The sequence below is a fragment of the Triturus cristatus genome, chromosome 5_1 (genome assembly GCF_964204655.1).
Source record: "Triturus cristatus chromosome 5_1, aTriCri1.1, whole genome shotgun sequence".
NCBI classification, from domain to species: Eukaryota; Metazoa; Chordata; class Amphibia; order Caudata; family Salamandridae; genus Triturus; species Triturus cristatus.
The window spans coordinates 578,854,285-578,871,025 of NC_140587.1; the positions used below are offsets into that span (position 1 = coordinate 578,854,285).

Consider the following 16,741-nt stretch of genomic DNA (forward strand, 5'->3'; position numbering starts at 1 on the left):
CTGTCCTCTAACAAAACTGGCCACCAATCTTCTAAGTTCTATCACCTCTTTAAACTAAAATCTACACACCTGATCTCGAAACTTCAAATAAAATGAAACTCCTCTGAGACTATCTCTCCAGACTCTTGGTGTCTAATTTGGTAGTCAGTTGTCTCCCTTGAAAGTATACGCTCCCTCTCCCAAATAAAATTCTCTCTTCTTCATAGGACATTCTGAACTCCTGCCTGTCTCCACAAACTGTCCTTTAGAAAGAATCCAACTTGTTGGAACTGCAACAAAGAGACGGGGACCTTCTCCACCTACTTTTCCACTGCTGCGCGGTCTCCCTATTCTGGGATTGCATTTTTTACTTCATCCATACTGTGATCGGAGTTCATCTGAAAAGGAATGTATTTCCTTTACAAAATTCACGGATTACTAGACCCATCCTTGCTAACAGGAAAAACACTGCAGCTATCCTGTTTCGACCCTCGACCCTGGTTCCAGGCAGGTCGCTCCCCACGCCGCGCAGCTCCACCTGTCTGTGCCCGTGCTCTGCGCTCAGCTGCTGCTCCTGCTGACTGTAGTTCGAGGCCCGCCGTAAGGTTTGCTTATGGTATCCGATCTGTATTTTGTTTTTACTGTTTTTCTGTTTCTTTGCCTATTTGAACTGTACTTTGTTTCTTGTATTTTGTGATCGTCTTTTTTCATTCCCCTTCCTTTGTGCCCCCTTGCCTTCTGTCTCCCTTTCGCCGTCCCTCACTGCCATTATTTTCTCGCCGCTGTGTCCCCTGCGGCCCCAACCCCCGCTCACCCATTCGCCCGCTCCCCCCTCCCAGCTGCTCCTCCCTCCCACCTCCCCTTCTTATGGCAGTCTCTGCGCTGTGAAGGGCACGACCCTCGACCCTGGTTCCAGGCAGGTCGCTCCCCACGCCGCGCAGCTCTACCTGTCTGTGCCCGTGCTCTGCGCTCAGCTGCCGCTCCTGCTGACTGTAGTTCGAGGCCCGCTGTAAGGTTTGCTTCTGGTATCCAATCTGTATTTTGTTTTTACTGTTTTTCTGTTTCTTTGCCTATTTGCACTGTACTTTGTTTCTTGTATTTTGTGATCGTCTTTATTAATTTCCTTTCCTTTGTGCCCCCTTGCCTTCTGTCTCCCTTTCGCCTTCCCTCACTCTCGTTTTTTCCCCGCCGCTGCGTCCCCTGCGGCCCCGCCTCCCCGCTTACCCATTCGCCCGCTCCCAGCTGCTCCTCCCTCCCACCTCCCCTTCTTACGGCGGCCGCTGTGCAGCCATGCGCAGCGTGCGCGACCCTGGTGCGCCGAAAGCGCGTCTAAGGCAAGCCCGTCTGCGCCCGTCCGCGCCTGGACCGCGCCCAGCGCCAGAACCCCTGGCCCCCTCGAACACCACGACACCCGTCTCCCCTACGACTCCAGCACCCTCCACGCACTCAACGTCAGACGATCACGCACCTGCTGCCTGGCCGCCCTGAAGTGCACCCAAGGACCCTTCTCCTGCCGGAACTGCAGCATCACCAGCATCCGGCCCGCCAACTCACCGACCAGGAAAGAACCCAACTACCTCAGATGCATTCTTCTCAACACCCGCTCCGCCCACAAACATGCCGTTGAACTCTGGGACCTACTCGACTCAACCTCCCCAGGCGTCGCCTTCCTGACAGAGACCTGGCTGAACCCCTACTCAGCACCCGCCATCGCCATCCCAGAAAGCTACAAGATCACCCGCAGGGACCGCACCAACAAAGGCGGAGGAATCGCCATCGTCCACAGGAGCACTCGCACAGTCTCGAACAACACCGACGACACCCTCCGCACCGGCGAACACCTGCACTTCCAGATCCACACCGACCCCAACACCACCCTCAGAGGAACCCTTGTCTACAGACCCCCCGGACGCCGACCACAGTTCAGCGACTCCATCGCCGACTTCATCAGTGCACACACCCTCGCCTCCACGAACTTCATCCTCCTCGGGGACCTGAACTTCCACCTCGAGAACAACAATGACACCAACTCCACCACCCTGATCGACAACCTCGCCAAACTCTGACTCAGACAACTCGTCACAACACCCACCCACTCCGCCGGCCACACGCTTGACCCCATCTTCTCCGCAAGCCCCCACGTCTCCTTCAACCACTCCACCGAACTCCACTGGACCGACCATCGCTGCATCCACTTCACCTTCCGGAAACCCACCACGCACCACCGCACCCAACAGATGCCTCGCTGCTGCTGGAGCAAAGTCACCGAAGACCAGCTAACCACCACCCTCGCCCAGAGCCCACCCGCTGACCCCATCAACACCGCCGCCCGCAACCTCAGACAGTGGATCGACGACGGCGCCAACACCCTCGCCCCGCTCAAGAAACCCTCCAACAGTCACACCAGCAAGAAAGCCAGCTGGTTCACTGAAGACCTCCAGGCCTCCAAGCAAACCTGCCGAAAGCTGGAGAAGAACTGGCTCCGTGAACGAACACCGGACAGCTACGCAGCCCACAAGAACGCCACCCGCAGACACCATCACCTCATCAGATCCACCAAAAGGGCCTCCTTCAAAGACCGCCTAGACAACAACGCACACAACAGCAAAGAGCTCTTCAACATCGTGAAGGAACTCTCCAACCCCAGCTCCAACACCAACGACATCCCACCTTCGCAAGACCTGTGCAACTCGCTGGCCACCTTCTTCCATCGCAAGATCACAGACATCCACGACCGCTTCAATGCCACGACCGCCCCGACAACCACTAAGACCTCCGCCCCCACGACCACCACCCACACCAACCGCCTGCTCTCCTGGACCAACATCAACGACGACGACACCATCAAGATCATGAACACCATCCACTCTGGATCTCCGTCAGACCCTTGCCCACACCACATCTTCAAGAAAGCCAGCATCGCCATCGCACCCCATCTCCGGAAAGCCATCAACATTTCCTTCGAGACAGCAACCTTCCCGGAGAGCTGGAAGCATGCCGAGATCAGCGCCTTACTCAAGAAACCCAAGGCGGACCCCAAGGACCTCAAGAACTTCCGGCCCATCTCCCTGCTCCCGTTCCCGGCGAAGGTCATCGAGAAGACCATCAACAAACAACTGACCCGCTACCTCGAGGAGAACAGCATCCTGGACACGTCCCAGTCCGAATTCCGCAGCAACCACAGCACCGAAACTGCCCTCATCGCCGCCACCGATGACATCAGGACCCTGCTAGACAACGGAGAAACCACGGCCCTCATCCTCCTAGACCTGTTAGCCGCCTTCGACACGGTCTGCCACCGCACACTACGAACACACCTCCACGACTCCGGGATCCAAGAGAAGGCCCTGGACTGGACCACCTCCTTCCTCTGCGGTAGAACACAGAGCATCCGCCTTCCGCTCCGAAGCCACTGAGATCATCTTCAGCGTACCCCAGGGCTCATCCCTCAGCCCAACGCTGTTTAACATCTACATGGCACCGCTCGCCCACGTCGCCCGACTGCACGACCTCAACATCATCTCTTACGCCGATGACACCAAGCTGATCCTCTCCCTCACCAAGGATCCCCACACCCCCAAAACCAACCTCCATAAAGGAATGAAGGCAGTTGCCGAATGGATGAAGAACAGCTGACTGAAGCTGAACTCGGACAAGACAGAGGTCCTCATCCTCGGATCCACCCCTTCGACCTGGGACGACTCCTGGTGGCCGACCGCACAGGGAACAGCTCCAACACCCACCAACCATGTACGCAACCTTGGGGTCATCCTTGACTCCACCCTCTCCATGACTAAGCAGGTCAACGCCGTCTCTTCCTCCTGCTTCAACACCCTTTGCATGCTCCGCAAGATCTACAAGTGGATCCCCACCGAAATGAGAAGAACGGTCACCCAGGCCCTCGTCAGCAGCAGGTTGGACTACGGAAACGCCCTCTACGCAGGAGCCTCGGCCAAACTCCTGAAACGGCTTCAACGCATCCAGAACGCCTCTGTACGCCTGATCCTCGACATCCCTCGCCGCAGCCACATCACACCCCACCTGAGAGACCTGCACTGGCTCCCCATCAACAAGAGGATAACCTTCAAGCTCCTCACCCACGCACACAAGGCACTCCACAACACCGGACCAGCGTACCTCAACAGACGACTCAGCTTCTACACCCCCACCCACCAGCTCTGTTCTGCCGACCTCGCCACAGTCCCCCGCATCCGAAGAGCGACCTCCGGCGGCAGATCGTTCTCCCACCTCGCCGCCAAGACCTGAAAACCCTCCCCTTCCACCTACGGCAGACCCAAGACCTGCTGACCTTCAGGGGACTCCTCAAGACCTAGCTCTTCGAGCAGTAGCAGCATTCCCCACCCCCCAGCGCCTTGAGACCCTCACGGGTAAGTAGCACGCTTTACAAATGCTATGATTGATTGATTGATTGATTGATTGATTGATTGATTGATTGACCCTGGTTAAATCGGGTTGCTTACCTAAGGGGGGCTGCTAGCATTTCCCTACAAAGCGCTCCATGGAGATCTTTTTTTTCTTATTGCTTATATACCACTGAGATTTTATTCTTCTAAAACAGACTCCCTCTGTCTTCTTTAATCGCTGATCATGGATCCAGCTGGCCTTCTGTTAGCAGGACATTTGTTTTCCAAATAATAAACCTGTTGCTGAAGCCTCAGCACACGTGACAAATATAGGTGTTTAAGTAAATATACACATGAAATATGAGTACATAAAACATATTTTCTTTTTTTGAAAAAACAGAGTACAATCTCTTTCTTGTCTTCTTTAATGAGACGATTCCAGGTGAAGTGTCGAGATTACAGCTGTAATCTCGACACTTCACCTGGAATCGTCTCATTAAAGAAGACAAGAAAGAGATTGTACTCTGTTTTTTCAAAAAAAGAAAATATGTTTTATGTACTCATATTTCATGTGTATATTTACTTAAACACCTATATTTGTCACGTGTGCTGAGGCTTCAGCAAGAAGTTTTGTTAAGCTCCGGCTTACGTTTGTAGAGTGTGTGGTGTCTCTACGCCTTTCAGCACCGTCCTATTAGAGAACGGATGATTTTTTTGTGCACTTTCTCTGTAGCGCCGGATACCTATGACACATACCACGCACCTCTAAGCTTAAATAATAAACCTGTGCCATCCATCCAAAGTGATTCTAGCATCTGGACCTCCTTTCGATGGATTCGAACTGCTGTGGTGGTAAGAAGGATCATGCTCACCCCGCCCCCATCCACACATCTATTCTACTTTCTAGATAGTGCCTACATTCTGCCCTCCCCATGAGAAGGTAGAAAGGCTTCTACTGTGTTAAATATGGCTGCCATAGTGGAAATAAAAAAGGGAAAAAAACACACATTCTGTGGTTTAATATGCTATAATCTCGCCAGTAAACATGACTGCTAAAATTTTACTTCAAACATAAGCACAGCAGCTGTCGCGATTTTCAACTTCACCTCACTCAGTTCCATTATTCCACAGCTATGGTGCACACACTACGCCTTTTTGCATTCCTGGGTATACATCAACACACTGCCAGTCATGTCAGCGCAGCTGAGGCGTTTATCCACACCATACCTTCTCCACCTCACTGACAGCCACCAAGAACATCTGGTGGCTCCAGGTAATTCAGGAATCTGTCCATAGACTGAGAATCATCTTGCCAAGGGACAGGTGGAAAAAGTAAGCGGATGGAGAAGTAAAAAAAAGCTTTACGTTTTGAAAAGTGAAATGATGTGTGAAATCGCATACCCATAATTCTTTACCTGTAATACCTATAGTTCTGTATCCAATTTATAGGGAAAATATGCTGAAATTTGTACTAAAAACTGTAATCTTTTGCAGCAGTTTTTTCCGCTCTGGGAGGAGGTAAGATTTGCTTGGCACGTGAAAATCAAACGTATTGTCAGATTGTCCTATAATTGCTGTGTCTGTGAAAGCTCAACCATCTTTTGACTGCAAAGTACATCGTTTTCTTGTTTGACGTATTCCAATGAACAAATATATAACTTTTTCATTTTTAATAACTTTTAAAAAGTTGCCCTCTGATGCAAAACCCGTAGTCCGTGTTTTTAATAATATTCAAATATGCGTACTTAAAAGGTTGTGTAACTGATTTTACACTGCAATTTACATATTGTTTTAACATCTGTTAACTTTTATTTGACAGAAATCTCTTTCAATTCTGAACATCAGCAATAACAACATTGATGAACTGAAAGACTTGGCCGTTTTGGAAAACCTGTCCCAGCTTGTGGCCTTGGATAATCAACTGAGAGAAGTTGAGGTAAAGTGAACTACTGTGTGTTATGTCTAGCTGCACGTGGGCTTCTTCTAATTCATTGTCATATTTTCCAGTTCAGAGTCTGTTGTAAAATAATAAAGCAATAATTGGACTTGGAATAAAGAGCTACTTCCAAGCAAGAACATATGTTAAATATTTATTTAAAGTGAGGTGCTACAATTTAAGAAGCTGTGGAGAACATTGAAATCTTCCAGTAAGTGTATTAGGATCTGGAGTTTTGTGACTTTGTTGAACTTTATGAGTCTACCAAGTCATGAGCCGTAAAACTCTAACTTGTGTCATACAGCCCTTCGGCTCACTAACTTCACAATTCCACCACATACCTGTTACCTTTGAATACCGTCTCGGATCCCTTGATCTTCGGACACAGACATGTATGAATTCTCTCACTGTTGGCAATAATCTTTGCAGCCTTTATTGGGTCCACCAAAGGAGAATGTTGCAGCTTCAAGTGAGCAGTGTTCCTGTATTACTGCAAATCAGACTGAATTCTGTAGGCCCAATGCCCCCAAAAACTTGCATTGTGTGAGTCATGCGTCTGTAACTGCTTCCCAAAGGTGCATTTGCACATACTAATTTTTGTTTCCACCTGAAAAATATTTTACCCCGTCAAGAAAGCCCTTCACCCATACCTACACGAATTCCGATATGGATATCACTTGAAATTTCCACAAATCCTCATGGAACCCTTCACCTGGCACAGCTTTCCTTATGGGTTCCTGGGAATGTTTTTTAATTCCAGAAAGTAGTTAATCTACACTCTGACATAGGTGTTAACCTACAAGTTGAGATGCACTATTTCCTTTGTGAATCCACCCATTTTTCTTTTTGGCTCTCTTCTAGTTGACATTTGCTTCTCACAGGCATACATCTGTCAATGAAGAAAATAGCTTCCCCCTCTTTTCTCAGTATGACTACAAGAGACAAGACTTGAAAAGATGAGTGTGCCAATGGTCTTCCTACAGTCAAAAGGCTGAAGATAGTGTTCTGTTTCAGTATTGTTCCCTGTAGTGACCAATGATGCATCAGGAATAAAAAGCACATTATATTCTGAGAGTCCTAGACATTTGACACAGGAAGCACGCTGCAGAGGCATGACCCTATCTAGGAACTTGCACTGTGCAGCTTACAGAAACTGGATGAACACACCTTGGCACCAGTATCTCGCAAGCCTTTTGTGTGCGAGCTCATATCTTATGTAGGTTTGCCTAGTGATGACCAGGCAGTGGACGAAAAAAAGCCAAGTGAGTCATTTATACTTGGGAACAGATTGCAACAAGCGTGCGCAAAGACAATAGGTCAAGCCTTTAAGACCTATTGGCTCGGGCTTTTGTTCGTGCTGTATAGCTTTGGCAAAAATTCCAATGCTGTACAGCATAATTAAAAGGGGGGAAAAAGGCACGATGATATGGCCACGTCATTATGTAGGAAAGCACATGCACCAGGACGCAGGCATCTTTTTTTTTAAATTACTGACCCAAGATGGATTGGTAAATTAAAAATACAATTTAAAAAATTAAGTGCGAAAGCAATTTTATATATAAAGTGAAACGACCAGCAACAATTTGCTGTTTGGCCCTCTAAACAAAAAAATGTCAATTAATTTTAAAAACATTTGGCCACGGGAGCAAGTGAGCAGGGGGCGTAATCCGAGGAGAAGGTAGGGTAGGGGTATCGGATGGGGAAGAGGAAGAAGAAGCATTGGAGGCAGGGAGCTACAAGAAGAGTGGAGAGATGTACACAAGAGAGAGAAATACATGGGGTGAAAGGAGAATCACACGGGCGGGAGCAACAGAGCGCGGGGAGGGAAGCACATGGTCACAAGAGAGAAACCTGGAGCGTGGCGGCAGGAAGAAGCGCACGAGTCAGACTGCTGGAAAATGCGTTCATTCTCACTGAGTGCTTAAGCAAAGAGTAGTTCTTTAAAGTGAGCAGTGGAAGGACAAAATTAAAGATGATATGCTCCAGGCGAGGGTGACAATAAAGCCAACTAATGGTAATCAGTGCGTGCCCTTTAAGCCCACTGTAAGTTCTTGGTAAGCTCGCAATAGGCCTTTTCCAACTAGACCGCTTCTGCTGGGTACAGGTTTTTTAATATAAGTGATTTAAAAGTCTATGGAGGGCGTTGGCTCGGTTTAATGCATGACTCAATTAAATTCCTGCGGAAGGGATGCTGTCAGAGCCTGGTAAGGAGCTAGAGCTGAAATAATTGTTAATTGGAAAGAATACTGTAAAAGGACTGACATTCTGATATGGATTATTTTAAGAAAAAGAATTAAGTGAAAATGGCATAAATAAAGAATTTTAGTGTAACCATTTGGAGCGCTAATAAGAGATACCTCTTTCTGGTTGTGCATGGGACTTTTCATCCAATAGTTGCTCGACAGAGTGGACTTTATACTTTGAGAGGCTCCAGCCGCTCGGCACCAATTGATTTGCGGTGTAGGCTCTTGGGAGGCACATACCACAGGATAGAGAGGTCTGTTCACCAAGGCATTTATGAGTACAGAAAGCAGTACTGCACGAGTGCTCTTTCACATGCTATTGCACCTTTGTGAAACGGCCAACTCCGTATTAGTGTAAATGCTAAGTGCTATGTGTACTAATTGTATATCAATATTCATGTTTTATATCTTTTGGAGCCCACTTACGATGGGATGTAAAAGTAGTTAAAAGACTACTAAGTGAGCTCTGCTTCATATATTCCAATATGCCTTCCTGAATGATGCCCCTCGGTGTTCTGTCATCCGACCGTGGCTGATTTTGCCCCTTCTCTACCCGTCTTTCAGAGCGGCCAGGCCATTTAGAATTATTCTAGTTTTCCTGTCCGACAGTCTGCCTCTTGCCAGTGCTTCATTCCGACCAGGGGCGTAGAAAACCGGCACTGGTTAAAACGTGTAGCTCGCCGAGCATTAGTCATAATAGGAGGTTCGGAATGGCGCTACAGGTCACACGAGTAATAAAAAAGGCTGCACCCCCGTTTATACTTGTACATTCGTAAAGTGGGTGCAGCGCTGCCTAATGCCCCTCTGGATAAGCCCATTCTAGACGGCCATTCGTACATCACATTGTAGCTGACCACTTAGCGAGAGCTGGCTTCAGGCATGCACCCTGTATTGCTTATTACCAGTGTTTCGAACAATTTGCATAACACTAGTTGTGAACTTTATTCCAGTTTCCTAATACTCTGAATTCCGACGAGCTGAAAGGCGAGTGCTCCCATATTTCCAGGCTATGACTGTATTCCTCCTCTGCTGGCATCGATCCACGCAGCAGAGGTATCAAAGAAGACGGATTCATTCGTATCACGGTTTAGTCAGCAAGAATCAACATTATGGATTTTGTTTAGATTATGACAAGGAGTCCCACCGGTGACACATCGCTCTCTATCGGCACCGCTGGGGGCAGTTCCGTTAGACGTGAAAACTGGCGCGCGCTGGTCAAGAGCAGGCGAGCCATCATTGGCCCTTAGTCACTAAGCGTAGAAAGGCTCTTGTCATTGCCGCGGACGCCTCGCTCGAGTCATCCTTTTGTTTTTGGGGTTTTTCTTAATAAAATCGTCTGTTCTGACGTGATCGTTTATCGGGGTAAGAGTAAGACAGTGCCGTATCCCTTAAAACTGGCGCGTCTCTCGAGTGTGATTAGTGAAGCCGTGCCCGGCCGGCGCGTGCCCTACCTCACAGAGCGGCGGTGACCGGCCGGAGCACGTGCGGAGAGGGCGACCTGCGCCACCACAGGATTAGCGTGTTCTCAGAATGATAAAGCACACCGGAGCATGGCGTCTCTTCAAGTCAGCAGTAGATGACGGAAAAGCGCAGCTGTAGCAAGACGCCCTTCACATCTTCTTTGAGCAAGGTAATGCTTTCTCAGCCCCGTCAAATGCGTTTTATTCGACAATTAATAGTAAAAACAATGGGCAGCCTGAAGCCAACCCATGACTTCCGCTTCGAGGCACACATGCCACTGTAAAATACCTCTTAATCAGAGATTCGATGTACCGTGTAAGAAGTCAGATAGATGTTGATGTCTCAGCTTCTCAGTAAACCATGTGTGTATACATCAGAACTCATACCGCAGGGCCTAAACCAGCGTTGCTCATTGTTCCAGTCAGATAGGGTCCTTAGCTGCCTGTCCACTCCACCTGTTCCTATTGATGCTGCTATCCATTTGGCTCTGTTTTTCGAGCATAGCTCCTAAAACCGAAGCAGCCTTTCCCGCCAAAAGTTATTGAAAAGTCTGTAAAATTATATCGCTGGTGATGTTTATCACAAACAGAACTTTGGGCCAGTTAATATAAAAATCGGAAACTGGTGTGCCTCTCCTATTCTGGGACTAAGTTTTGAATGCATTTATAATTTCTAGAACTAGCCCATGGCACCACACTACCCTTTCAGTGTAAGAATATTGTTTTTAATGTTGGAAAGTTATTCTTTGGAAAGGTACTTAATGCATAACGATTGAAAAGGAACAAGAACAGTAGTTCTAAGAAACCTTCCCCCAGTAGTTCTCCCACTTTTTAGAGTATAGTTTTGTTAGCGCCAAGACACCTCCAGGTATTCGTGCGCTCAATAAGTTATATTAACATAACGTTAGCCATTAGGGTGTTTAATTATTAGGAATGATGGGTGAAGAGCAGCCCAGTTGCTTGTATTCCAGGCAGGGCACCACAACAGGGCCTTCTCTCTTGGCCTCATCCCAGCCCTTAGCATTAATTCTGGTTCTGGGCGTGGTATTGTCTGCTTTCAGCAGGTCTTACAAAGCTTCCTCTCAAAGTCAAAGTGGTTCCAAGATATTGGCTACATGGGTTCAGTGGTTACTGGATGCCAGGGATGTATTATGAGATGTGTCATCTTGGAGGTTTTACTCTCCAGCCAGCCAGAGCTTGGAGTTTCTTCACAGTCATGCCTGGTCAGGATATTTTAGGGAGGAGTAAGGGATGCTCTGCTCAAGAGACAGGCCAGGTGTAAACAGATGCTACTACAGAGAAATTCTCTAGGCTGAGTGTGGTGTAGCCCAGAAGCCAGACTTGGGGTTAAGGCAGTTTGAGGTCTATGAGGGGCAAGCTATAGGGGTTGCTCTAAGGGCAGAGAACCCAAAGCGGTCGTATCTTAATGCATGGAACCTCCGTCTTGAGCTACTTTTGATAGGCCCTCGCAGCGAATGCCATTTTCACAGCATAGAGTCTCAATGCAAAGCACACATAGCACAGCCACACTTGGGTGACGTTGATAATTTTAGCAAGAGAGTTTAGTGGACACTTCTCCCAGGGCCTCAAGTATAAAGACCTTCACCATTCCATACCAGTCCGCTGCGAACAAGTAACTATCTCCCCACACCTCGGTTAGGGGCAGTAGTCACCCTTCACTTAGGTGGTTGGGGCAGCACTGTCCAACTAAACCTTGTGCTTGGGAAGCAAACATCATAAAGTGAAGCTCCTCCAGTAAGTTAGAATATATCAGTACCACTGGGGCAAAAATACAGGGCAGAAAAGTTGAAAAAGAGTTGCATGGCACAGTACACACTGTGCAAGCACTTTCATGTCTGTCTCATATGTGAGAAATCATGAAAAGTTGGTCATATTCCTTCAAACTCCTTGGGCTCTGTACAAACTACTACCACTACATTTAAATCTCAGGTAAGGAACCTCACGGAGTTGGTGCAGTGTATGTAGCCTATTCTAATAGCTATTTTGTCCCTCACATTCTGCATCTTGAATAATTTCTAGTTATCAGACTGGATCCAGAAAAGATTTTATAGCAGTAGCTCCTATCCTGTGATATGTGGCAGTGTTTTAGATCCTGGAGTGACTCCCAATGGGTCACCATCTGCATGCCCACAAAGTGCCTCCCGTTTCAGTAATGACAGTTCCTTTTTTACAAGTACCACATACACAAGGATCCAAGGCGTTAACTATTTAGGTCGGGTCTAGGCAGCGCCCATGCGCTGCCCTGTGAGGCATGCTGTATCTGGAATATGAGCTGTAAGCATCTCCCATATTTTCTGTTGGCTCCTCTTACTGTCCTTCCTAAATTCCGGCTTTTTGATTGGTGAAAAGCCTTACCAGTCCCTCTTTTTGTACTTCTGTAACTTCCTATTCGGACTGCCCATGTTACTCTTTACTATCTACGATACTTTCAGGGCACTCTTTTATTTTTTTGGTTGGCCTGTCTCTGCTCATGTAGTCAGAAGTGTTCGTGTTTACTTCCTGTGCCGGCTTGTTTTGTTTATGACTACAGCGTCAATGCTTCATCTTTAACAGTGGTGGCTGTGTGACTTTCTTTTGTTCTGCGTGACTTGCCGAACTCTGTTTACTTTTAGCAACGTTCTGGGGTTTCTTTGGGCATCGTGGCACGCCTTGCTTCATCTTTAACAATGGTGGCCTCACGCCTTTCTTTTGTTCCGCGCAGCTTGCTCAACTCTATTTACTTTTCCCAACAGTCTACGGTTTTGGGTAGCTCTTCATCTTTAACAATGGCAGCCGTGTGCCTTTCTTTTGTTCTGCAGGGCTCACCCACCTCTTTATTTAGTGTGCCTCAATCCTACTTACACCGGCCGGCCGTGAATTCAGCCTGATACCCGCAGTTGATCATTTAACGGATGTTATCTGTCATGATTTTAGCATCTTAGGGTCTCATAACAACAGATCCCCTGGCAAAACATAAATACTTGGAATTCTCTAGGAGCAGGAGGGTTCATAATGTGTAAGAGGACCAAGAATTGAACCACTAGTGGTACCTCAACCAATCCCAGTGTGTCCCACAAAATTTCGAAGTGTTTGATTGACTGTGGAGTCACTGTCTGAGTCGTCCTCCAGGCTCCAGCAATTCAAAGCGTGCTGCCCAGGAATGGAGAAAGTTTAGTCCTCGCTGGAGGTGAGGGACCAGGGGAATGTGTCAGACAGGGCAATAGCAGTGTATGTTGACTTCGGTAGGTGATTCTGCTGCCGCCTACTGTTTTGGACAACAAGAGGGAATGATAAAAGGAGGGACGGAAGCACGAAGGACTGACCCCTGGTGGTCATATTAAACCATGGTTGGACCAGGTCAATGGATCCCATTGGGTGCCGGTCAGTCTGTGCATGACCCAGAACCCGCCCACTTGTGAGCAACAGCAGGTTGCTGGTCAGATTGCAGGGTCTCAAGCTGTGCTGATGGCTTTACAACCGGGTGCTTGCAGCATACCGAATGCCGTTTTTCTAATGCATATTTGGTATATTTATGGACAATAAATGTTTTGTTAATTTGACTCTGGTTGCACTCATGAAGGTCAACATGATACCGATCTACAGGGCGCATTCTGCATGGAATAAACGTCCCCGAGCATTTTGAGTTTCTACTCAGGGAAATACTTACATGCCTTCTTAACGAGACGCTTTAACTCCAGCAGAGTTACTTACGTCTTTTATGTAGTGCAACTCAGAACGCGCTCATGTGCTTTTTCATTTAGATTTTTGGTCAATATGGCAGAATGAAACTCCCCTCATTTAGTTAAGATTACTTTCACGTTTTAATATGCAGCGCATACTCTGGAGCTTTAGCAGATTATCCAAAAGATTCATGGGCCCATACAATTTAGAGAAATGCCTGTATGTCCTCGTCACTGAGATGCTTTAGCTGAGATGTTCACGTTATCATTAAGATGCATGCAGTGCAACTCTGAATGCACTCTCATGCCTCTTTACTGAGAAGTGTCACTTGCCTGCATTTTGTATCTTGTGAAACGCCTATTAAATTGACTCTCCCTCAGTTTAGTAAGCCTTTCTGAGACTCTGGCATGTTCTGTCATCTTTCAGTGTTGGCAGGCAAATCAATTTTAGGGAGGCAGCATTAACAAGTGGTTGCACTTTTCAATCATATCTTTAAAAAATATTTTAAACAAAATTAAAAAACGGAGTTTGATCTCATCGAAAATATCCACTCCCTCCTATTTCTGTACACTGTAATGAATGTATTGGTTCGACTGGCTACTTCTGCTCACAACACTTTATGCAGCAGGGTTGAGTAAATTATGCCGCAAGAATAGGAAAATTTGCAGTATTGAAAGTACAATCAGTCGTCCACTCAGGTGCTTTGTTCCAAATCTAGCAGCATCTCTCATTGCACTCACATATGACCATAATTGTTTCATGACAAGTACCTCTTAAAGCAATGTTATAATGTGCCTATTAGTGTCAAAGCTACAATGTTAAAGAACAGTCAATCAATCAATCAGGGATTTGTGAAGCGCACTACTCGCCCTTGAGGGTCTCAAGGGGCTGGGGGGGAGGGGTTGAAGGGGGAAGGGAGGTATTCGAGCAGCTCCATCTCATCCGAAGAACCAGGTCTTGAGGATTTTCCTGAATGCTTGCAGAGTGGGGGTACTTCTGATTCTGAAGGGGAGTTCGTTCCAGGTTTTGGCCGCGATGTAGGAGAATGCTCTTCCTTCCGTTCTGGCTCTGCTGATGCGTGGGATTTCGGCCAGGGCAAGATCGGTGGAGCGGAGGTTTCTCTTGGGTGCATAGAAGTAGATTCTTTTGTTGAGGTATTGGGGTCCGGTGTTGTGGAGGGATTTGTAGGTGTGGGTGAGCAGCTTGAAGGTCACTCTTTTTTTGACGGGGAGCCAGTGGAGGTTTTGTAGATGCTGGTTGATGTGGTCTTGGCGTGGGATGCGGAGGACAAGTCTGGCTGTGGCATTCTGGATGGTCTAGAGTTTGAGGAGTAGAGATTTGTTGATTCTGGTGTAGAGGGCGTTCCCTTAGTCCAGTCTTCTAATTATGAGTGCATGGGTGACGGTCTTTCTGGATTCGGGAGGATCCATTTGAAGGTCTTGCAGAGGATGCAGAGGGTATTGAAGCACGTGGAGGATAAGGCGTTGACCTGTCGGTTCATGGTGAGGGAGAAGTCGAGTATGATGCCGAGGTTGCGGGTGTGGTCTGTTGCCAAGGGCGGTGAGCCAGCGGGTGTTGTCCCATGTGGAGGGGATGGATCTGAGGACGAGGACTTATGATTTTTTCCGAGTTGAGCTTCAGGCAGCTGCTGCTCATCCAGGAGGCGACGTCTTTCATTCCTTCCTGGAAGCTGTGTCTGGTGATGTCGGGTTCCTTGGTGAGGGAGAGTATGAGCTGGGTGTCATCGGCGTAGGATACTATGCTGAGTCTGTGTTTTCTGACAATGGTAGCGAGGGGGGCCATGTAGATGTTGAAGAGCATGGGGCTGAGTGAGGATCCTTGGGGTACTCTGCCGCTGATCTCTGTGGGTACGGAGAGGAAGGGCGGGATTTTGATTCTTTGAATTCGGCTGGTGAGGAAGGAGCATATCCAGTCTAGGGCAGTTCCCTGTATGCCAGCGTTGTGGAGTCTGGCAGTTAGTGTGCAGTGGGAGACGGTGTCGAAGGCGGCTAAGAGGTCTAGTAGGATGAGGAAAGCTGTGTGGCTTTGGTCGAGGAGGGTGCGGATATCGTCCGTGGCGGCTAGGAGGGTGGTCTCGTTGCTGTGGTTGCTGCAGAATCCGGATTGGGAAGTGTCGGGATCGAGTTGGATTCAATGAAGTTCATGAGCAGGATGTTGACGATCTTCTCGGTGACTTTGGCTGCGAAGGGGAGGAGAGAGATGGGTCTGTAGTTCTTGAGGTCCGTAGGGTCTTTGGAGGGCTTCTTGAGGAGGGGCTTGACTCCTGTGCAGTCCAGTCGTCGGTGAACATGCCTGTTTCGAGGGTGCAGTTGATAGTACGTCGTAGTTCGGGTGCTATAGCGGAGGCGGCTCTGTGGAAGATGTGCGGCGGGCAGGGGTTGGTGGGGGCTCATGAGTGTATGCCCTTCATGCTCTTGGCGGTGTCTTCTGTGGTGACAGGGGTCCAGGCGGGGATGGTAGGCTGGTTGGCTTTGCCAGTGGTGGGTGTAGTGTTGGTGGCTTGGTTCTGTTCATCGACGTTGTCGTAGAGGGTCCTGATCTTGTGATGGAAGTAGAAGCCGAGTTTGTTGCAGAGGTCCTGGGAGGGAGGGACATCGGAGGTTTTGCTAGGGGTTTGGTGAATTCTTGTATGATGCTGAAGAGTTCCATGGAGTTGCCGCAGTTGGAGAGGATTCTGTCCTGGATGTTGCAGCACTCAGGATAATATGCTGCATGGCTAAATACTTATAAGGTCCCAAAGTCGAGATTGATTGCATTGCAAATGCTTGTTTTATGTTTGGTGTTAGCCAAGACCTTTTGATTTTACAAAAAATATATGTACAATATACTTATTTGAAGGGAATTTCAGCAACCTCTCTTCATCGATTTGTCTGTTGTTGTCATTCGCATTTTGCTTCCACCTACTACGGAATGGGACAATATGTCAACCTGCATAAGCCACTGGTTAACCTCACTTTGAGTGACTACATTTTGTTCATTCACGAGGAGCGCATATGCACCCAAGGTAGTTCCCTTTAGTGCTGGTGTTTTTATTTTTAGGTTATAATTACTTTAGTA

General features: G+C 47.9%; 1 protein-coding gene across 3 annotated transcripts in view; it reads left to right on the forward strand.

Annotated features, from left to right (window-relative positions):
* PPP1R42 (protein phosphatase 1 regulatory subunit 42) overlaps positions 1–16,741 on the forward strand; it is a 525,575-nt gene that overhangs the window by 334,011 nt on the left and 174,823 nt on the right. For all 3 annotated transcript variants that reach the window (XM_085605503.1, XM_085605502.1, XM_085605504.1), the window contains one exon: positions 6,163–6,279. In XM_085605503.1, the coding sequence (XP_085461629.1) occupies positions 6,163–6,279 (117 nt within the window). The remainder of the gene's footprint in view (positions 1–6,162; positions 6,280–16,741) is intronic.